The sequence below is a fragment of the Pholcus phalangioides genome, unplaced genomic scaffold, assembly GCF_987345545.1.
Source record: "Pholcus phalangioides strain wild (caught in Gottingen) unplaced genomic scaffold, Ppha-v1.0 ptg000007l_1, whole genome shotgun sequence".
Classification (NCBI taxonomy): Eukaryota; Metazoa; Arthropoda; class Arachnida; order Araneae; family Pholcidae; genus Pholcus; species Pholcus phalangioides.
The window spans coordinates 55,142,801-55,167,823 of NW_028301600.1; the positions used below are offsets into that span (position 1 = coordinate 55,142,801).

The 25,023-nt window shown below is 35.6% G+C and overlaps 1 protein-coding gene across 8 annotated transcripts in view; it reads right to left on the reverse strand.

Moving 5' to 3' along the window:
- Positions 1 to 8,597: 8,597 nt before the first annotated feature.
- The window catches only part of LOC149085508 (bridging integrator 3-like), a 42,383-nt gene continuing 25,957 nt past the window's right edge, over positions 8,598 to 25,023 (reverse strand). For all 8 annotated transcript variants that reach the window (XM_089233566.1, XM_089233562.1, XM_089233567.1 and 5 more), the window contains 5 exons: positions 19,192 to 19,232; positions 19,027 to 19,087; positions 18,795 to 18,875; positions 16,355 to 16,489; positions 8,598 to 8,845 (listed from right to left, as the gene is read on the reverse strand). In XM_089233566.1, coding sequence (XP_089089692.1) covers positions 8,699 to 8,845; positions 16,355 to 16,489; positions 18,795 to 18,875; positions 19,027 to 19,087; positions 19,192 to 19,232 — 465 coding nt within the window. In that variant the 3' untranslated portion in view covers positions 8,598 to 8,698. The remainder of the gene's footprint in view (positions 8,846 to 16,354; positions 16,490 to 18,794; positions 18,876 to 19,026; positions 19,088 to 19,191; positions 19,233 to 25,023) is intronic.

Sequence of the window (25,023 nt, forward strand, 5' to 3'; positions counted from 1 at the left end):
TTTTTTTTATTTTTGCATCACCAAAACCATAAACACAAAAATAAGATAAGGAAATATAATGATATTCTCTGGTACTAGATGAAAAATAATCACACTCCCATTAAAAAAAAAAGTCACAGTAAAATTCTGCATCATATTTTTAGTAATCTAAGATGTCCGCCCTGGTGCCTTCAGCCACACGGCAAAAATGGAGATCCGTCATAGTTTTAGTAATTTAATATTACTGATTAATAAAGATTTGATAATATCTCAAATATAATATATTTGATTTGATATAAAGATACTGATAATATTTAATAGAAAAACATTTCTTCAATAGAGGGAAGAAATTATATCAGAGTAAATATAAGAATTATATTTTTAATGGAAGAAATTAGTTCAGAATGAATTAAAATTATTGTCAATGAAAGAAATTATTTAAAAATTTTTTTTTAGAAATTATTATTTTTTATTTGTTTATTCTATTTTATTTTTACTATTATTATATTATTATTATTTTCTCTTTCAGCCACCTCGTTGGGCACTCTGCCTGTTGTGGCCTTTGCCTTTGTATTATTTGTATTCAGAGTGAATAAAAATCTTCTATATTATGCCCCCCCCCCGTTTCGTTTAATAACGAAAAATGCCACAGTATAACATTGTGGCCCGCGTACTTTATAAAATGTTTCAATATGGCCTGCTATGCCTCAAAGGTTGAAGACCCCTGCAGTAGACTCTCGCTAATCCGGTACGTATTAGACCACGGTGTGCCAGATTTTACCGAAATTGCTGGATTAACTTTGAAGAAACCCATTGAAATAATATATGAAATTTCGTGCAAAGACATAGTCAGGACTTGATCAGCAATTAAGAAATATTAGAACGTGTTAAGGAGTTAGGGCATCAGGAGAAAAGTGACACCACACCACCTAAATATCCTGGACTACTGGACGTGCTGGATTAGAGCACGATCGAATTCTCGAGAGACTACTGTAGTTGAAATGCTCAAATAAAAATTTATCAGATAATTTATATATTTTTAGTTTTGCTTACCGTTATTTTTGAAGACTCTGCAATCTATATCCTAAAGGAAATCTTGAGGATCGGCATGGAAATTTTTTTCATTACAATAACACACATTACAATTACATTAACAATAAACACTTTTCGGTCTGACACAAAGATGTTGTCTACCCAAGCCTCCTTGACCAATCCAAAAATGTAGCTCTTTTTTTTAGAAAGAAGGAAAAGAAACCCCCTTGATTTTTTTCAGCCGGGGAGGGAGTGTTAAAAGAGAAACAGAAAAATCACGTGATTCAGAATGCATGTCATTCAGCATTCATTTCAAACCCCACTTTTTTTTTGTCATATGGTCGTATGGTTCCAGTCATAGATTGCAAATGTATATGTTGTTTGAACCAGCTTATAGTATTTCATTCAAACAAGTGGGAGACAAAATCACAATAAGAGCTCTACTACATTCATTTTAATTAGTACGAGTGTCTCTTCCTGTCGATGTCGCCGCTTGCCGATAGCCATCTTGTCATCCATTATACTGTATACAAAAGCTTACACCAAAGCTGTCGTATTATTGGCGCCTATAAAAGCATTTAATACTGTGGAATGAGACATCTGTTTATGCCTTCACTCCAATTTTCATTTCGGACAGACATTAGGACCTGCTGTTCTCACCCCTCCTCCTGCTTGTGCCCTTAGGGAAATACTGTTTGAAAATGACCCTCCCTGAATGATCGCTTTACAATGTCTCTTCTTTCTTTGTCGGGGAAGAACTGGCCCTTGAGAGCTGCGTCTTATAAATTGTTCTTTTCTTTCAGTTCCCGTTTTTCTTCCATAACTCTTATAGGTACAGTATACATTAAAAAAAAAAAAAAATTGCGGTTAAAAAAAAAAAAAAGGTAGAGCAGATACTGTACTTAGTTCAAGAGATTTGTTGATGCGCATGTAAATTCATATGTAGGATGAAGCACACAACTATTTGGAGGCCCCCCCGCTCTGCCGAGGCCCCAGGCGCGCGCCTCATGCGCCTGTGCGGTAATCCGCCACTGTTTGCATCATGTATGCAAGCGCCATTTCCGCTGAACGACCTTGCCTCTTCGTGTAAAACATGATTCGTTGTACCAAAATCTTTTCCAGTACCTTCCCGATACTAGAGAGTAAAGAGATCGGGCGATAAGCTTTTTTGTCATCCGGACGTGTTCCTTACTTCAATAAAAGGAGAAATCTACCTTCTTTGGAGTGATTTGGAAAACATCACAGCTGCAAGAACTTATTGTATAGGAAGTGTAAAAGATCTGGAAATGCTTTATTTATCGCCTTGACCATCCTGTTGTTCATCCGGTCTAGACTCGGGGCTTTCCGCATATTAAGCTGGTCTCAACGATTCTTTTTATCTCTTGCTTAGATATTGCTCTTATATTCAGATCCGGGCAGTGCCGTCTCATCTCATGGGCTCACTTGGGCACCTCAAGAGAAGAGGGGCCTCGGAAAAACGAGTAGTAGTTGGATTTTTCCGAGAATTTTCCAGGTAGGGCCTCAGAAAAATCACTTGGCCCGGGAGCCCATGATGTTGACGCGCCACTGGATCCAGGTCGAGGTACAGGCTAGAACTCATAAAAGGAGGACCCTAGTCATCAGGGTAAATGTCATTAAGGTCTTTTTCCCCCGCCTGCAGAATTGTCTCGTCACAAAACTGACTCAGTCAGCTGTGACTGGCCGCTGCGGTGGTCATAATGACGGATTCGCGTTCCCGGGATCGAACCCCACCGTCACCACAGTGGTGGTCGACTGAAGTTGGTTTTCTGTAGTTCCCAACTTCAAGGCGCGCGAATGCGAGCCGATCTCCACTTTAAAAAGTCCCGCCACAGACCTACAAACAGTACAAATGTAATTCAATCGTAACACATCACTCACTTCACTTCTGAAATATAGATGGCAGCACTGAAAAATCAAACACAATACTACATACGCACTCAGACTGTTAGGGTACATACACAGTTACACTTCCGGCACAACTCACTAGTTAGTAAATCGCCCATAAAGGTGATAGACCTGAGTTGTGCTCGGTTTGGAAAAAAGAGTCAGCTGCGACTTAGTTTTTGCGTGATATACAGTACCGAATTCAGAGGCCGTATTTTAACATAGTGTACGCCAGGCAGCTTTGTTTTACGAATCTCTTTACGGTACTGAGCCTGATATTTATTAAATGTCATGTGCAGGCGAATTTTGTGCCCGTGTATATCGTCTTTTCAGAGCTTGGAGCTTCTTGCGTGACACTTCCAATTCAGTTGTCAACCATGTGCTTTTGGATTTATCTGGGATCTGCAGCCCGTTGCTGCCAGGAAGCAAAATGACCTATTACCTGCCTCCTATATTACTTGATGTACAGTGTTTCTAATATGCTGAAGTGGATCATACGTTCGGCACTCACGAACGAATCTGCCGTATCAGGACTGGTGTACTTCTGAGGATACGAATAAAATTGAAGAGCTTAAACGCTGCGTTGTTTTGAAACTGGGAGTTTTAGTTGACGGAGAATCACTTATCACCATGTAGATATAGGAGTGACTACTTGCCGATGGGTAGGATTGACAGGGTGCCACATTGGGGACCCGGAACAAAATCCTTATTTTTTTTTTTCACACTATAAATTAACTGTAGAAGGGGCCCCATGAAAAATTCCAGTCTAGGGCTCTCACACAGGGCCTATGAGTAGGGGAGAATAGGCAGGAGGCACAAAAATAAGTCCCGCACAGGTACAGATTTTGTCTCGAGCTGCCCCGATAGCTTACATTCTTGCTTCTAGTATTACGGTCAAAGGTCTTGTCCCACTTGGCTCGCTTGCTATCACTGGCGGGAGATATTGAATCCAACCCTGATCCTAGAGTCAACCACTCCCCAACACGCTCTCAAAATAGATAAAATCTTTCGTCTGAAACTTCCACTCCTTCGGATAATTCACCCATTCTCCGTAATATTCAAGACACACAAGTAGCCTCTTGACAAACTTATCCTCCTCATCCAAAAACAAGACTCATTCAGTCATAAGCTAAGTGGTCTATTCCAGCGTCTTAGTGCAGTTGAGGAGAAACTTTTTCCCGTAGAGGAACTCCATAAAACCAAGTCTATGACCTCTCCTCAAATCTCTCTGAACTCCGATCTTCCCTTACCAATAAAGTCATCAATTTAGAGAACCATTCCCACCAGGACAACTTGATTTTCCGAAACATCCCGGAAGAATCTGACTGAGTCCCCCCTCCACCCTCGAATAAAAAATCATCTAATGCTGTTCTGATCACCTAGACATAAATATTTTACCTAGCGAGATTGACTGCTGTCACAGAATAGGTTCCAAAAATATCCACGGATCGGGGATATATATATATTGGGATCCCAATATTAACATTTTCCCAATCTTCCCCCCTTACGCTTCTAGGAACCCTTTCTTACCCTCTCATATCCCATCGATGCCCCCTTCAGGCTACTCCCCCAGAGCAACCCCTCTGTCCACACAACCTCTAAGTTGAAAAATACTTTTCAATTGGGAACTATAAACACTCACAGCCAAAAAAATAAAACAGATTTTCTTGAATCATTCCTACTCATCCATAATCCCCATTTTCTTGAAGTTACAGAATCATGGCTACATAATGCAAATTTTCCATTCTTAAATTTTGCCACCTGAATACAATGCTTTTCGAAAAGACAAACTCTCGGGGGGATTACTAATTTCTGAAAATTCTATCGCTTTAACTGAAATTCTATTAGATTCCGACCTCGAAATTGTTAGAGCTGAATGGTTTCAATCCAACTTGCCATCTTTTTCTGTCTATTCCCTCCCTCTCCAGACTTCCACTTTTTGAAACGCTGGAAATTGTTCTTGAAAGTTTTACAATACACATTCTATTATTATCATCAGAGACTGGAATCTTCCTGGTATTGACTGGAAAAATATGGAATCCCTATCTGGCAATCATAGCATTAATAACAAAGTTTTAGATATCTTCCTTAAATTTAACTTGGCCCAATCCATCTTTTACTCCAGCTCTATACACCTTAGACCTTATCACTACCTCCAATCGAACTTCAATCCTTTCTACTTCCATCTTCCGCGAGGGTTGCTCCAACCATAAAATCCCAGTCATTAACTTTTTCCTCCTCCCTTCTATCCCATCCTATAAACTCGACCCAAATGTAATTTCAACAAAGCAAATTATCCCCTTTGCAAAATATTCTTTGCTCTCACTTCAATGTTTTCCTGTCTACACTCTCTACAACTCTCTCAAGGATCTGTGCTCTCCCAGTTACTCTTTTCTTAATTTACATCAATGACCTCCCAGAATCCCTCAACTGCACCACTAGATTACTTGCTGATGGCTGTGTAATTTACTGTATCATCATGAATCTGATCAAGAATTTCTCCAACATAACCTGGCTTCCATTGTGGACTGGTGTTCTTTATGGCAAATGCCAATCAATATCTCAAAAGTGGTTCCACATGAAAGTTAACCGTAAATTACTTCCTCTTGAATATTCTTACTCCATCAATAACTTAACATTATCCCAAGTTTCTCAAATTAAATACCCTGGTGTCATAATCTCAGCTGACCTACGATGGAACAAAAAACATGTTGACTAGGTTTCATTCCACTCGGGATATCAGATTACTCGGCTACCAATCTTATATCTCTCCCGTCCTTTCCTATACCGCTGAAATATGGGACCCCTACACCTTCGGTAACATAGAGAAAATCAAATAAATTCAGCTGATTTGTTCACAACTGCTGGTCATCTTTCGTTTCCATTTGTTCAAAAACTCAAAAACGAACTTCATCTCCTCCCTCTCTCTACTCTGTCTCATTTCTCGATTAACATTGTTATATGAAATTTTCCATGGTCAATTCAACATAGATACTTCTGGTATCTTAGCCAAACCACCCTACATCTCTAGAATACTCGACCATTCCCTTAAAATAAAACCTATTTTTGCTTCCACTTTGACTGCTTTAAATACAGCTTCTTTCCTCATACCATTGGTGAATGGAACAAACTCCCAAGCTCTATTGTCGGCCACTATCAGTAGTTTTTTGTCCAATATCAAACATATCTTTGTCATTTTCAATCGCATCCTCTTGTATAGGTCCCAAGGCCAACAATATTGTATATAAATAAATAAATATTTTCTCAAGTTTTCTCAACGTTTCCGTTGTCGAAGCATGGCTCAAAAGCGTGATCTCATGTGAATTTTTACCATGTTTTGGGGGTCTTAACTGAAGTCTACGTGCACCATTCACACTCACTTAAGCTACCCGTCTAGTCTAAATCATCAGTGTGATCCGCCCTACCCACAGTAGGTTGCCGACCCACACTTTAGGAACTAACTGTATCAGAATAATAGACGTGAAAAAAGAAAACTCTTTTTAGGTAGTTGTATTCAAGGGGTGGTTACAATTTTTACAATTTTTGGACCCTCACCACTTGTATTTTGAACACTTTATATGGCAGAGGCAGCCAGGAACACAATAATGCATAGAAATGAATGAACCATTAAGAGTTATTTGTGAAAATTCCGATCTGGCCATACAACCCTTGAAAATGAATCACATGCACACAGCACTCAGATTTTGAACCAGTAGAGACATAAAAATAGATATTGTTTGATGATTAATCCTACATAAGAGCATAAGCAGATACAAGCTGCTCGAACAGGGAAGGGGAGAAATGTCCACCTCCACCAATAATACAATATTTTCACAGAACGGGTGGGGGGGGGGGCAATTACCCCCAGGGTACCCCTCTGCATTTGCCTATATGCATAGGAGATAGACTTAAAGGGCTGGAGGATACAATGATAGCGATATCAGCATATACATATATATACAGAGGTGTGTGCAGGATCAACCTTTGTGTGTAGGGGGGGGGGGGGGGGCACAATGAATCTTTCATAGAAAAAATTTCAGTTACAAACCTTCAAAAATAACATTTTTAATTAATAGAAATTGATTAAAATAGCATATGTGTTGCCCCCCCCCCCCATATTTCAATATTTTTTACAAAAATATTAAAAAATTATATATTTTTTCACTGTGTTTGGAGAGGGCATGGGTCCCCCGTGCACCTCCCTGAATACACACCTCTGTATATGCATGTTTGATTAGTCATCCCCCCCCCTCCCTTAACTGTCCATATCTCCCACAAAGGTGCTGATATTGAAGGAAACATTGAGGGAGCTGAAAGTTGCCAGTCAACCTGAATATATAGAACTAAAGACCATACGCAAGAGGGGGAGGGGTGCGTTGGATTGTATAATCACAAATTACTGGGGGAGGGGTTCAGCTTCTCACAAAATTTATTGAGGGGGCTCAAGTAGCCATAGCAACCAGATTTCAACACCTATGATCTCCCCCCACATAATAGTTGCTGATCTGAACAATGGTTACATGCTGATGTGATTGAAAACACATGCCAAATCAATATTTTATACCAAGAAAATGATACACAGGGCCGTAACAAGGCTGGGGCAACCAGGGCACTACCAATGGGCCCCCACAAAAGTTTACACTTGTTTTGCATAATTAATAACCCTTTCAAGAAGGGCTCCAAGAAAAAGTCTGCCCAGGGCCCTGAAAAGGCACACTACGACCCTGGTAATACGGTGACTGTTTGGTGGTACTGCATGATTTTATAACTTGCAACAATTGTGTATTAATTTTTTATGCTACTAAAATAACTCCTAAATAGTGAAAAATATTCATCTCCTTCAAATATGATCTATTCAGTTACTTTGATTTTCTTGAACAAGGTAATAAAAATTGGCCAAATTGAAGAAAAAATGAACTTTTAACCTTCTGCTTCTTCTATAGATCGTAAGAGAGCCATAGCCAAAAATTTCGCTCAGGGAAGAAACAACTAGTTTCTCAGGAGACCAAAGTAATATAATGAAATAATATGGTTAAATCTACAGTTCTAAGTCATTTTCTCACATTTCAGGGGAGCGTACCCCCTGATCCAACTATTCTCGTTACAGCCTTGGATTGTCACACTATACAGCATTATATAGGGTTTTAAAGTGTACTGGAAAATTATGAACTAATCGTAGCTACCCAAGTCCGGCCCGGCTTTCACTCACAGAATTGTGGCAGAAACACAATGCCATTTCATTGATAAAAGAATTAGACATGTAATAAAGGATATAAAAAAAGGTTTTTTTGGTAACTAGAACTCGCACATACTTTGGTGAATAATACTCCATGACTACTCATATAGACAGAGATACAAAAGATAAGTTTGACACAGTTGTGCCTTCCCTCTTCCACGTGGTAAAAATGTGAACGGTTAGTTTTCTTTCAAAAGTCAATACTGCATACTCAAGAAAACGTTCATTGAATGTATATAAAATTTGTTCACTATTCCACTAGAAGTTTTTCTGAATGAGAAACGTCTGTAAATCCTCTTTAATTTAGATCACTTATTATTTAAAAAATATCATCTTTATTTTACTCAAATGATTCTATGATCATTTGACCATACATAACACATAGCTTGAACAAATATTATGATACTTATACTACTAATTTTCTCGATAATAAAGAAAAATTCAATTTAAAACTGATAAGGCAATAGTTTAATATAAAAATATGTAAATATTAGCAATGTGCAAATGTATATTATTAGTAACATATAATAAATTTAAAAGTAAAATTCATTTTTCTGCAACTATAGATAAAGCCTGTATTTTAGAAAGTCTTTCGGCCTGCATTTTCTGATATTCACTTTCAGGCAGGGTGAATTCCTTCAAACTTGTAATGGTCTGACTGAATGCCCGTGCCGTGTCTCCACTATGTTCAACCTTCAAATAAAAAAAATTGAATACTTGAAATAACCGAAATTATGAAATAAATAAATAATAAAATGTAAGTTTTATAAACTATATGGAAAACAGAAAAAAATTATGTTAGAAATATAAAGTAAAAAGATAGAGAATAAGAAGCCATTTAGTTTCTGAAAACAGAACTGACCTTAGGGGTGTGCAACTGATGTGGTTGCACTGGGCCCTGAGCTTTCAGTGGCTCAGCACTCAAGGATTAAATCCGCCCTGTGAGTATTTTCGCACTGGGCCTACATCTGGTAAGGGCGGCCCAGTCTGAAAAGTCTTAAGTTTTTCCTTTTAACCTTGTCAGCAGTAATTATGAGTAATCTTGCCTAACTTGGTACTTTGTATTTCAGCAATTCCGAGAAATATTTTGCCTCTTCAAAACCCTCTTATTCAATTGCCAGTGGGTGGAGTCAGCTTTAGTACAAATTTTGCTAACAGGTTTGTGTTTGAAATATATCCCCCCCCCCCAGGGCCGTCTTAATACATGGGCACAACCCGGGTGGGCTGAAGTGCAGAGAGGCTTCACAAAAATCGAGTTTCACCATGAGTCTCGCTCTCTCAATGTTATGTGATAATCCAGATCTTCAATCCATGGAGAATCAGTTCTTCAAAGTGTTCATCGATCAATCTTGAACTACGCCACCGACTCCTTTACTTTGTGATCCTTAGAAGATGATTAAATGACCAAAGTTGACTTCAGGAACATCGATGACAGAGGATCAGACTCTCCAGGTGGAGTGGGGTCTGAGCACAATTGATAAAGCACGTTACTGAGATGAAACTAAGATCGAGATGAAATTTAATACAAAGAGGTGATCTAGCTGTCATCTTATGTAGGATTGGCTGCTGTTGAGGCAACTAATTAGCACCGATCTCTTCCCATTTGCAAATAAGCTATTGTTCCAGAGCCATTAGATGGTAGAAGCAGCAGTGATGCCATGTCATTTTGCTGTAACGGTGATGAGGTAGGCGGATCCCAACAACGGTGCAGAACTATATCCAATGACTTCCGGTCGATGAGATTTGATACTTCAGGTGAAACTATTGCTATTAGAAATATAATTATCTATTAATTAGCACTTATTTAAATGGGGTGTTCCCTCTTCACTTGCCATGGGTTTGTACCGTTACAACCTACACATGGGTGCACAGTGTCTGAGTAAGTAGAGTGTTTGGAAAGCCAAAGCAGTTTGTTTGTTATTCTCCCTTCGTAGTTTACAAATTTACAAATGGTAAAAAGAAAGCGTATGAGTTACATTGTTCAGTTCAAATTGCAAGTGACAAAACAAGCTGAAGAAATTGGAAACATAAAAGCCAGCTGTTGATTTGACATCGATAAGTCCAACATCCAATTTTGGAGGAAGAATGAAGAAAAAGTGGAGATAAAAAACAGATCTTTCAGTCATAGAAATGCATCTTGGCATTTGGAAGATGGGTATTTAAAGCCATGATTCTGACTCTGGAAATGAAAATCCTCTTGTGATTACACTGACTCTTTCGAATTAGATGAAGAACTGTTGAGCTTATTTAATTCCGATTCAGATGAGTCTGAATTTGAAGGTTTTTGATTGAACTGTAAATTCTGTTTTGTGTGTAAATAATGCTATTGCTTCTTAAATAAATTTCATTAATTAGCCTATCAATGGATTGATTATTGAAAGACAAGGTAAGTTTTATTTTTTAAATCCTGCAGATAATATGCCAAAGCGGATTATACACAGGAAAATATAGTAAATTAATTCTTTTTATTTTAATCATAAAGGTCATTAATTTTTTTAATTTAAATTCTATATTTGATCATTTTTTATTCCAAGTTTGAAATGCTAACTTATTAGAAGTGTTAAATAGTTTTCATAACAGTTATAGTTCCCATTTTAACTTATAGACTATATTAAGCTCTAGAAATCTTGCTTTTCCAAAAGAAAAAAAAATCCCATTACCATTCTAAACTACTAAAAATCACATTTATTGCACCACTCATCTAGAACAAATCATTATGCGTTTAAAACAGTATTGAAATTTGTACTTGATAAAAAAAATACAAAAGCACAGTCATATTATGCAACTAACATTCATTAATCAATTTAGGCCTAAATATTCAGTAGAAAAATCTTTATAAAATATTACTGAGAAAACCATAAACTTCTTTGAAAAAGAATCACCTTGAATGAACATAAATGTTCATTACAAGCTACAAAAAATTTCTCCATGTTGTAGCATGATCAAAAAAGATCTTAAAAAGGTCATTAAAGATCTATGTTCTGCCTGGGTGTTGCCATCGTCTGCCCAGTAATACTGTTCTTTTCCGGTGTTGTCAGATACCCTACGTTCACTTTCTCAATTCTATCCCAAAGTTCTTGGAATGCAATTCTCTCTCTTCTAATCTTGAAAAAAACTGAATTAATTCCACCCACCTGACTCTTAACCCAAAAAAACAAATATCTTCACCACATTTAAATATTAATTAATGTGCAAATAATTAAAATATGAATCTTATTACCTCTTATTTATAGTGAAACCTGTATAAAACGGAAGGTCAAGAGACTGAAATTATTTTCCGTTCCAGACAGGTTTAGGTTTTATAGAGGTACGCATAAAAATATATGCGGTGATTTATTTCTATCATTTATGAAACTTAAGTTTTGAGAACATCACCCTAATTTCTATAAACTAACGAGTGTTAAACAGAGACATGCATATTATTATTTTGAATTTTTTCATGTTTGCTGTTTTAAATAACTATACATTTGAAATTTCATATTAAAAAACATGTGCTAATAGTTAAACTTCAATATAAAACGTTCTCCTAACTAGCAATAGAATGAACAATTACTTTTGTCAAAAATGAAAATTTTTAATATAGTGAAACTTCGATACAATGATGTTCTGTGGACCAAGAAAAAATATTGTTGTAGAGGGATTATCATTATATCGAGAGGCAAAATTATCCTTATGTGTGATAAAATTTATGTTGCTGTTATTTTTTCTACATCAACATTATTAATACTATAAGAAAATGTGCTTTTATGTATTTATTCGCAGCAAAAAAATTGTAATTGATTAATTTATTATAAAAATTCACTAAGATGCATTTTCCCTGTAAAGAAGTTTACCGCATTTCACTTTCGTGTCTTACGCAGAAAGTAGCAATACCAATAACTTACTTTAGCTTTCTGTGATTTTTAGTGCAAAATATTGATGTTATCAGATGCCTTCAGAAGAAGGAAAACAAGTGACAAAGTTTAAAATTAAATTCAAAATAGTTTTGAGCAAAATATGAAAAAATACCACATCATAACAGTTTTAAAAATCTTCTAAAAATATTGTTATATAGGGATTTATTGTAGTAAAGGATATTGTTCTATCGAGTATCATTATAGTGAGATTTCAGTGTTTTTAAAATGAAAATTGAGAAATTGTCACTTTTTTTATAAAGGTATGCAATGAGATCAATGACTAATAACATTTCTGAAAGAAAGATTCTACATATCTGTAACACTTAAATTTTGCTTTTTTATGCCTCTATGAACTCTCGAACATTTTTGTGTTCAAATTCAATATGTGTTTCTTGTTGCTGGTGGCCATCTCTACACAGAATGAAAATCTCTGCAATAGCCAAAACACGGTATCGCTAAATTGTGAATAATAATTCAGCCTCCCTTTGTGTGCATATTACTCTCCCGAAATTATCATACTTTTTCCAAGGCCGGGATTACATTATAAAAGTTTTATAAAAGTCCTTTTATAAAACATGAAAAATTAAACCAATAAGCTTATCGGTTGCATTTGCTCAAATGTAACTTATGAGCTTTATTGGTTGGATTTTTCAAGTTTTATAAGAGGGATTTTATCAAACTTTTATAATGTAATCCCGGCCCAAGAAATATGAGTGTGTTTTAATAAAAGTCATCATTTCCATCGTAAATGGAACGCTAAACAAGCTTTTACTAAATGTTGAATAGTAAATATGCTTCCTGTCAAACCCGACCCTCAGAACCAGTTCAGATAGATAATATGCATTCATCATTTTCCCAAGAAGTCAAAGAGTTTGCCTATCAAAAGGGGGATCAGAATGACTTAACTTTCCTCCCATCCAAAGGACAAAAACTTGCACTAGGCCAAAAATTTGTTCCGTTTTAGCAGGTTTTGTATCTACACACAAATAGACTAAATATGCTTTCCGTTTCTGCGTTAGACAGTTTCTGTCTTAAAGAGGTTTCCTATGATTGAAAAAGCATTAAGTATTCACAATATATATATGTTCCATTTAAGACAAGTTTACGTCTCATACAGTGTCCGTCTTAGACAAGTTTCACTGCACTTGTATTACATCATAGGAGTTTTAAAAAATTATATCAAAATTGTTTGAAATATCAAAAGTATCTGATTTAAATCGAGATACCCTGTAGAAAAGTAAGATCATAAACAATAAAGGTCATTTTAAACCATTCAAATCTATGTAAATCATACAAATACAGTGTGTGCAGGGCTCAGCATGACTCATGGCCTCAAAACTAGTGAAAATAGCAACCGAAATGTTTAAAAAAGTGACCAAATAGTGACCTAAATATTTGTAAAAAGTGACCAAATAGTTGTAAAAAGTGTCCAAATTTTGACAATCTGCAATCGTATGAATCGTTTTCACTAAACTTTGCATTTCAATGGAACTCTTACAAATTGATTATTTTTACATTATAAGAAATAATTAAATCAAACTAACCATTTTGTTAAAGTTTTTAATAACTTAGCAAATTTATCAACAGCTATGCGAGAGAGAGAGAGAGAATTACATTATGCCAACTGTAGGCAGCAGTTGTAATGCCTTTCCTCGTGCTGCTTTACACAACTCATCTCAAAATTAATTTAAGCAGAAAAATTTTCAAAACAGTAGCACAAAGTTTGAAGGAGAGAATTTTTCCCATCCACACACTAGTGGATTTTTTATTCATGTTATGCTATGAATGTGTGGCAGCACACAAAATACAATCAAATTTTCTTTTACCTAGTATGAATTTTATTTATATACGATACTTAAGTCTGTATAATCTGTTCAGATGCATTTTTTAACTTGTCTGAGTCATTACAGCACAATTAAAAGAAGCAAGAGCAACAAATAATTTAAGTCCTATATTCACTGTTTGCTGTAGAAAATGGTGCAGCTTGAATTTTTCTCTATCACGTGTCCGGGATTCATTATTATTTTTTCTTCTAATGTATCCGCTGAGGGACATTTCCAATTAAACTAGAATTTTTCTTTCATTAATTTTGGAATTCTTTCTTTTATCAGTGTTGAATTATCTTTCATTTATTTTGGAACTGAAATTATCTATTTCATTAATTCTAGAATTTTTCTTTCATTAATTCTGGAATTGTCTTTCGTTAATGCTAAAATAAGTGCTTTCATTAATTTTGGAATTTTATTAATGCTGGAATTATCTTCCATTAATACTGACATTATCTCTTTCAATTAATACTGAAATTCTTTTATTAGTTTTGGAATTATCTCATCGATGCTGAAATTATTTCTTTCATTTATTACTTTAAACTCCCATTTATGCCATAAGAAAATAATGGGGGATTGCGTGTGTTTTCACTGAGTCACGTGATCTTCCGACGAATGATGTTGCGGACGACGTTCTCAGCACTAGAACCCCTTTATACTTTGTATATGAAGGCGTCTTAAGTTACAGTAGCAACGCCAAGGTTGATGTCACAGCATGACTCAAATGACATCATCGAAAGCGAAAGTTGAAGAGGGAAATTTCAGAGAACCGCGATTGGTGCAGAAGCACCAAATTTTCTCGGAACATCAACGTTATGGTGCAGTATGTAGCAGGAAATGGCTAATGGCACAATTGGCCCAGCAATCCCATCCCTGCTTATAGCTTCTGTTGCCCCTCTCCCCCAGACCATTAAATCATCCACGGAGAGGGATGATATTGGCCACATGGTAGGGTGGGAAACACTAACCTACAGCTGTTTGGAAATAGTGAAGGTGTAGACACTGTTTTGGGAGAGGCGAGGCAAAGAAGTTGTGGTTGAATGTTCTGACTTTCCATTGCTGGGTGAGATGCCCCGCCCCTTCCACCTTGTCAGGGAAAAAACATGAGGTGGGGACTGAAGTGAAAAAGAAAAACTTCTTTGCTCACAAGCAAAGAAAAATAGGGAGAAATTTGCCATGAACACAATTTTGGAAAAACCGCCACCCGTTGAAGACAAAAATTTCCTGCTGAACCGTTTTCAAACCAGCCCAATTTGGTGGGAAAACCGTCAATCTGGCAACTCTGATAGGGGATGTTGCTTTAGCTGTATGAAGAGGGGAAGAAAATAGTTGACCTTGAACCCATAATCTTCTTCCTAGAAGAAAAGAGAAACGTAGCTACACCGGAAATGAGCAAGAGCTCGAGGTCGCGTTTTCTTTTCGCTAAAAAAATGTAAAAAGTGACCTGGACCGAAAATACGTAATAAAAGTGACCAGCTTCTAAAAAAGTTACTTTTAGGGGAAAAAGTGACCCGTGCCAAGCCCTGCGTGTGTTCCGTGAAATGTAACATCCCATATTTTAAAATATTAACAATATTTTTTTATTTTGCCATGTAATAGCATTCAAGAAACCTCATTTTTTCAATGTGTAGCCCCTCAAAATTTTTCTCCTCTGCATATCTCAATGCTTGCATATTAAGGGGTTAAGTGGAGGGAAATAAATTCAGGGGTGTCAGAAGTGTTTTAGACCCATGGGAGCTAGTGGCTCATCTTGAGCTTCATGTAAAAATTCTGGTATGCTTAGACCCATGCCAAAAAATAGCAGGGCCCCGACTCAACAGCTTCAATATAAACACACAGTTTCCAATTTAGGAATTTATAAAATCTCTCACTAAAAAAACATGTGGGGGGGGGGGGAAGAAGGAACCTTATTTTAAAATGAGAAACAAATGATAACAAGTACTTGTTTCTTGGCTGACAATCTCTACCTACTCTAAATGATGGATAATCACTCATAGAAATTCCCCCAATCGCCATATACCATATCATCTATTGTCAATGAATCGTTAAAACTTGTTTGCGTAAGTAATCCTATACTTGTAAGTATATAAAAAATAATTTCACTGGAATAATCTTTTTTCCGTTTCCACAATATGCCAAAAAAATATGAACAAAGCATAGCTACAAGTATTTGAAAAAGCAAATGTTTGTTGATCAATAACATTTTTATTTTACTCAGAGAACTAACTAATCAATGCTCAGCAGGAATAAAAAATTTTGTGTCAGGCAATAGGGGGAAAAAAGTGTTTTGGTTTGATGTTTTTTTAAGACTTCTCTTAATTGCATCCATCTGAACCACCATTTCTTTATACAAAGAAATCAATAAGCACCATGGTAAATAAATTCTTATTGAACTACACTGATTCATAAAGACTGAAAATTTCAGCTTCCTTAGATAATCAACCATGTTAAAAAAAGTTGAATGAGGTTAAAAAAGGTACCTGTGATTTGATCAGAGCTTCTAAACATGGCTGAAAAAATTCTATTCGCCCCTCATAAAGTTGAGGTAATTCTGTTCTAAGCATTTTGTCTTGACTCTCAAAATCTTTTTCAATGCTTGTCAAACTTTGTCTTGCCTAATAAAAAAAATATACATATAAAAAAACAAAAAAATGCTAATATAACTTCATAACATATTTTTAGGGCATTCAGTCAATTAAAATATAGTAGAATCCTGGTTTATACATCTTCCATTTATATGAATTTTGTATTTTTTGAATTCGTTATGTTTCAGCTGGGATTCATCATATATTTCCTTCCCCTTTCTATATGAACATATACAGCTTTATTGTAATTATAGAATTGAAATCATGGATGAAGATAATTTTCATAACTTGTTAATTATATTATAATAAATTGTGACGCTGTAAATTTTCATTTAACATATGCATCACGTTCAACATAAATGAATTGCCAATTTATAACAGACACATAATTTTATGGATAAGAAGACTTTGACTCAAAATTATGGCTCATTAGTTAAAACAGTGTGGTGAATATCAAAAGTCTTTAAATATGGGGTAATTCAAAATGAATGGTACAAAAAGAAAACATGCTTGTGACTGCTGTGATTAAATTATTTCATGCATATCAACATAACGTGAAAGGTTAACTCTCCAAGTTTCATTTGGCAACACAGAAAAGCTGCCATCTTCTCAATGTTCGCTAAAAATGATGCTAGGTTTTTACTACACCTTTGCCTGCTAGCCTGATCAAGGGCTTCTTGAAATACCAGATTGATTAGGTGATTAAGCCAACTGTATCACTTATCTCCCCATTTTAACTAAAGCAAGGGACTTGTAAGTCTTGTGGGAATGGTCTTTTCCCATACACACAAATCAGTAAAACAAAAAAATAAAAAGTAAAAAAAAATCACATGAAGGCAAAGTTTTAGCATATTTTAGCACACTGCAAGCTTTTTATTTTGCTTATGCTTTGTTTCGAGTAACAGTGCTTCTACTGTACAATAATATCCATTATTCCCTCTATAATGTTACTTTTTGAAGAAAGTGAAACTACTACAAGTTTTTTTTTTTAATATCTTTTACTCAAAATTGTCTCCAATCTATTTTTACACTTTGTTGGTATGTTTTCTTCTGAAGACTACTGGTAACTTCAGTATTTTTCACCATCTGACCTCTGAAATTATATTCATTAAGTTGCGGCTGTTGGTATTGTCTGTGTAAGCTGCAAAAGCAGTATACAATAAACTCCTCTACAAGATGAAATAACTCCTAAGTTGTTAGCAATACTAACAAACAAGAGCGATAAAAAATAAACCAAGAAAATAAACTGTGAATCAATAATCTGCCCTTAAAAATTATCTGTCAAGTAATTATAACAAAAAAAAGCTTCAAAATAAAATTAGTCTTTTAAGCACCTTGATTCATCAGTGCAAATTTCTTCAGCAGTGAAATATTTTTTAACAAGAATATACATTCAACTCATGTGCTAGCTAGGTTTCTGTGCTGGGAATCAACAAACTATGAGAGCATTTTACATGAAACTATAAATTCTGTACAAGCAAATTAATTTTATTAGTAGTGTTATTATGTCTTAATCTTTTTATAAAATCAACATGAAAAGTAGCAAGATAAAATATCACCAAAAAAGAGAGCAACTGACACAAAGAGAAACTACAAGGCATTTATAATGGTATAAAACAAGTTGATGCTGTTTAAAGAATATAGCAACCTAATTCTCTGAAAAAAAAAAAAAAGGACAAAAAATTAGAAAGGATGTAAAGTCAGATCAAATACAGCAATGAAAGAAGACATGCTTGCAATTGTTCTGAAAGAAATGAATATGCCTATACATTGTCATTATATTATTACTTAACTGATTAATTTTTATGTGAGGAATATTTGTGTTCTAATAGGTGCATTTTTAACAAACTTACATTAAACTAATAAAAAAACATTAAACTAATATAAAAATAGATTAAAAAATAGCATAAGTTTGGTGGGGCATGATGATGAAAAAATGATGCCTCTCAATATATACAGTAATGATAATCCCTCTACAACAAAAATTTTTCTTTGGCTCACAGAATATCATTATATCAAGGTTTCGCTGTATGTGGGTGTGGACAAGCATAATATGGTAACTCAGCGGTTCCCAACCTCTTTTGACTTCCAGAACTTTTTTAGCCTATAATTTCTATGGCAGAGCCTGTAGGCCTCTTTTTTATTTGCTTATCCAATCTACTTATTTATTTTATTGTCCTGGAGTGGCTGCAGAGCACAGGTTGAGAACCTGTTTTAAGTTATAGATATGGCACACCAATTTTCAAATTTTGCAATAAAATTAAAAACTGTAGTATTGTTCTTTTTTCAATTACAGGGACAGAAAATTTAAGCAATACAAATGAAAGTTACTCACAGCATCCAGTTTGACTACAACTTGCCCGGTTTTTTCTTTCTCTTGAAGTTTTTGTACTTTTAGGCTACATCTACTACATTCCTGAAATAAAAGAACTATTGATACCAATTTTTTATGCACCTTACAATATTTTTGAATGATTCAACAAAGAAATTAAAATATATGATATAAACTTAATAGCACACAGACTGCATATTTCAAAATAATAGTGCAAACACTATAAAATAATCACCTGAAGAACTTGCTCACGTCTTTTTATGGCGGCCTTAGCTTCGGAAAACACACCTTGAAATCTAATACAAACAACGCAAAATAAATATAAGTACATGAAAAATTAAACCCACAAACTAAAATAAAAATAAACACGTCTTTTGCAACATAATTTTTTTTGTCCCACCTTTTCAAAGGATCTATTACTGTTCGACGTGTAACCAAAGCCTGAAAAATAAATACATAATACTTTTAACCAAAAGTTACTAAAAAGTGAATGATAAATAAGTATATCAGAAATCCCCCAGCTACTTCCTTTTAAATTACTCAGTAATGAAAAAAGAAAAGAAAAAATTAAAAAAAAAAGAAAAAAAGAAAATTTCTGAATGATATGGTAAATAGGAATGAAATTAACCCAAAAATGTTATAATTTTTGGTTTTGATATATATTTTTGGTCGATGATCAGATTTATAAATTAATTCTTCGCAAAGAAAACTTTGGAATAAGTGCCGTAGGCATCCTTTTGATGAAATTTATAAATGTGAATATATATATAAATCAGTTGCTCAAAATCTTAAAATAAAAATTATTACTGCAAAAAATAAATCTCTGCACTGAATTTAAAAAATGCAACACAAGTAGAAAACAATGGTCTTTCATAATTTAACTAGTAGTATTTCTAAGAATGTGTTGTCTGATAACACTGACGATAATATTTTAGCTGAAGACTTTAAGTTGTTGACTTAAGTTGTTATGTTGACTTTAAAAAATTCTTAATCCAATCTTCAACTTCATTTTTCTTTTATTCACTTGAGGGCTCTGAAACCCTAACACTAAGTGTTGTAAATTTAATCTGTAGAAAGAATACTTCGGATTATGATGGAATTAATACTAACATTTTGAAATATTCCGGTTTTAAAAACATACAATTTCTCACAAATTTCATAAATAAATAAATATATATATATAATTCCATCACTTATAATAGCTTTCCTTGTTCATTAAAATATGCTACTGTGATTCCCATTTTCAAATCTGGAGATAAAAAATAACTTGAGCAACTATTGCCCTATTTCGATTTTACCAATTTTTTCTAAACTGATAGAATCCGCTATGAAAATCAGACTTGTTAGTTTTTATTTAAAAACAATTTCTTTGCTCCTAATCAATACAGATTTTTGCAGGGACGCAGTACTGAATATTCTTTACTAAACTTCTGAAAATTTGCTTACAGAAGCATTGATAGAAATAAACAAACTGTAGCTATTTTTCTTGATATTTCTAAGGCATTTGACTCCATAAATCACGAAATTTTACTTAGTAAACTGTATTATGCTGGTGTCAGAGGTGAACCACTTCATTGGTTCAGATCATACTTAAGAAATAGAATACAAAATGTTAAAATTAACAATTCATTTAGTTCTTACTCAAACATTGTAGAGGAGGTCCTCAGGGATCCATTCTGGTTCCATTGCTTTTCATTATTTTCATCAATGATTTTTGTACTTTAAAACTTTTCAGTAAAATTATCACATATGCAGATGACTCTGTAATTCTTTATTCATGCGACAATCAATTTACATTGATATCTCAAATTGAGCAAGATCTTCTAATTATTAACGATTGGTTTTCTCAGAACGATACGAGGTCAAACCTCGACAGAACAAAATTTATGCACTTTTACCTCAGAGGAAGTCCCAACTCAAATTTTGTTCTGAAATCTCATGCAACAGGCTGTTCACTTCACGCTTGTAATTGCCATTGTCTAGGAGAGGTCTTCTCGTGGAAATATCTTGGGATCTACGTTGATTTTTATTTGAAACTAGCTTACCTGTCACGCGTTGCTGCGATCTCAGAAGAAAGGCAGTTCAAGGAAACTCGTTATGATAACATTTAATTTACATTTTGTCATTTTTATTGAAACTTATTCATTTTCATATGGAAAAAATTTCAGAGTGTCATTTTAATTCTATTTATTTATTAGAGTGCTTGTGGATACACAATATTTTTTGTTTTTCCGTCTGGTGCGTACACGAATAAATCAGAAGGTTTTCTGACACGTGAGCTGGCCACATACAGTTGTCCCTGTGAGAAGCACGGATTCTCCAAATCTAGCCCACACACACTTGCAGCAATTGCCCTTGCGCTTTGTTGATGGCCATTGCAAAAGCAAGTCGCACCAGAAACTGTAAACGTTTCAATTCAAATGACATATCTGTTGGGATCATTGGAATACGTGGCAACAATACATGTTCATCCTTGAATTTTCCATTAAAAATTGTAGCTTCGATGACATTGTTCATCATCTTTTTCACCGAAAGTCGTGGTGGATTGATATTTCGGAGAAGAATGATAGGCACGCCAGTTTTCAATGTTAAAATGTGCAGTGGCATACCTGGTAAATCGAGTGAATTCAGGAATTCCGTTGGATAATTGACAACTTCGTCTTGATTCATTACAGTATCGATGGACTTATACATTGTCGCTTCGCCTGGTATTCCGTTTTGAATGCTGAAATTGATGGCATTGGCATCATTGTTTGTAGCTGCTAATATAGCACGTGCACTGAGCCACTGATGATTTTTGTGATTCCACGCGATATTTGGGAAAACCTTTTGAATCAATTCGTCTTTGGTTGATGTCATCTTACAAAAGTTTGTTGGCAATGTGATACATTGTGTAGATCTGTCAATTGCCATCTTCCCATTCCCAATATCCAGCAATTGTTTTGCGAAATATTCGGTGAATGCATTATTTTGTAGTTGAACACGCATATTGGTTTTCAAAGTCAATTTCTTTACATGTCACCATAGAAATGATGATTTGAGACATGCATTAAGTTCATCAGTGGGTGTTGAACGAGGTATAACTGGTAGAGTTTGTCGAAAATCACCAGACAATAAAATGAGTGCTCCACCGAAGGGCTGTCCACTTCCCCTCAAATCTTGCAGTGTACGATCAAGCGCTTCCAATGCTTTTTTGTGAGCAATTGTGCATTCGTCCCACATGATACGTTCACATGTTTGGAGAACTTTGCCCATTCCGGAATTTTCGGTGATATAGCATGTTGGCGTCTCAGTGGTTTGTAAATTCAACGGCAATTTCAGTGCTGAATGCGCTGTTCGACCACCATCCAAAAGTGTTGCCGCAATTCCAGATGATTCAATTGCCAGTGCAGTTTTATTCCGTGTTCGTATGGTTGCCAAAATGATTGAAATGAGAAAAGTTTTGCTTGTACCTCCGGGCGAATCTATGATGTACAATCCGCCGCTTTGATTTGTAATTGCTTGCATGATTGTGTCATATACAATGCGTTGTTCTGGAACCAATTTCGGAAGATTCTTTTCAACAAATGTATCCAAATCATCGACATCGAAGTGTGTTTTACGTTGCAAATCACGATCATAAGCGTCATTTGCAGATCGATTTGGTGCACACATTTCCAACTGCACCAAACCTTTGTTAGCGATTGACAAACATATATCCTTGATCGAAACCAACGCCTCATTATACACGTTTGGTGTGAATTGTATGTCTGGATTCATTGCTCGCAAACGACATAGGATGTCTTCACTCATGTAATCTTTGTATTTTTCCCAAAGATCTTTCGGATTGGATGGGAAACACATTGTCAATATTATTGCTGCTTATTTGCTGTGGTTGAGCAGTATTCGATGCATCAGCGAGTGCTGTGTCTTAATGGGCATTGTTTTCAAGAAGATTTAATTCTTGGCAAGCTTCTCGATAGGTCACACATACTTCATCATTTACTGTTCTCAGTTCTTGGAAGGATTTCGGTCCACATACGTTAACTGACAGTAATCGCAGGTAAAAACATTCTTGATTGTTTGGATGAACTGTATACAGACGGCCTAACGCATCGGATGAATATAAATTCGGATGTCCTTCAACTGTTTTGCCCTGTTTATGACGTTGAAATTTTTTCGCTGATGCATTCCATGAGTAGTATTTTGGCACTTCTGAGTAAAGTAGCATTCTCTTGCGAAGAAATCATCCATGCACAATGAGAAGAATGCAGTTAACATTGTTTGTGGTGGCGAAAATACCTTTGCATGTACATTTTCCGTTGTAAAATGCACTGCTGTGCATGAACAACTGTTGGATGACGTTCATGAATTGGAAATGAGAAAAGACGCCAAACAGCTTCATTGCTACTAATGTAGCGTCCTAATTGATATCGTTCGATTTCATCGATTGGTGCAGATGCATTTCCCTCTCCAAAAACTGCTATATCGCTTCCTTTGTTGACATATTTGCAAATGTATTTGATAGATTTCATTGAACTGCAATACTCGACATTGATGTGTGCTTTGAACGTCTTTGAGAGTAATGGTGAATACGGCACAACCGAACGATTATCGACTTAAATGTCATTGTTGCGCACTTTTAGAGCGATGAATTTGCCACCATATTCAGTTGATCGTCGACGATATTGTGGATATCCATCATTTCCACTGATAATTTCGGCGTGTAAGTCTCTTGGATAGCATTTCATGCATTTTCCATCCTTCATGCACGGAGAATTGTTGTTGATCGTGCCACATGGACCATGAATCATGTTTTTGGTAACGACTTCGAATAAGCCTGGATCAATGGGGACATCTGGTATTTCTGCTGAGATGACTTCATCAATTTTGTCTGGTGTAATTTTGTCGATCAACCAAATCAAAATATGTGCATGCTGTAATCCTCTTTTCTTCCATGCAATGAAATACATCCAACAGCGTGCCTCCCCAAAAACATGATGTATGACAATGAAATCCATCATAGATTTCAGTTTTTGTTTGAACACACGTGCGATAATGTCATGGCGATCCGAAGACGATTGTCCAGGCAACAGAAGTTCTTTAATTTCACCCCACGTAGGATTGCACTTGAATGTATGAAAAAATCTGGACGGCCGTATGCGCGAACATAAGTCATTGCATCTTGTGAGCATTCATGTATGTGCCGTGGGCTTCCTGTGAATGTAGCTGGCAGTATGACCATTTTTCCCAGTTCATTGGGATTACCATCAGTAGCAATTGCATCGCATAAATGAATATATTCTTCTGAGCGCAGTTCGGTTTGATTAAATCAAATAAAGGGAAGTCGTTTGGTCTCGATTTTCGCATACATATCGACAATGTATTGATGGAACAATTGCCGACATTTCAAAATGTGATTGTCTGGGTTCTCACGAATCATCAATCGATATGAATAGTAATTCATGGCACTGACTTTCTTATTGGACTCCTCATGTGTTTGTGGATTTCTCATTTTGATGTTGAAATGATATCCATCTTCTCCTTGCCAGAATAAAATTGGATATTGCAATGCATCGTATGAGCGATGAGTTTCGGAGACTCACTGAACATTACCATCTCTGCGATGAAGAACTATATCACGCGAGTTAAATTCTTCGCCAACTACGACGATCGCCACTTCATTAATTGTTGGTGCGTTGTATTGTCTTTCGTGTTGGCCGGCTGGTGTTTTGTCAGCTCTAATGACAACAACGTAATCATTAGCTGGCATTCGCTCGAAGACCGTCCTGAACAGTCGAATTAATTCGTTGTGTTGATCGAATAAGTTTTGAATCGCAGCAACAATTTTTCAATTAGTGCTGGTATTGAATCGACAATGTTGATCAACTTGTTCATCAGTGGTTCCCATGAAATAAATTTGGAGAAATTTGTGATCTGAATCCGGCAGTGATAGAAGTGATCCAGCACGATGATAAATTTGCCCTTGGACTTTGAACGTTGGCATGTAATTGTCACGTATGATTTTTGTTGCACCGAACGATGTCATTTGGAAACATGAATTGTACTTGCGTATGTTTGCCAAGAAATGTTTCGACTGGCTTGTGTCACCTGATACCAATGTTGATGATGGTTCGGGTGGTAAATGCAATTCTGGCAATTTCACTTTTCCACCTGCGCAGCACATTCCTGGAGTTTCATTCTTGAATTTCAATGCACGGTAAAATTCGCATAACTTGTCCATTTTTCCAAT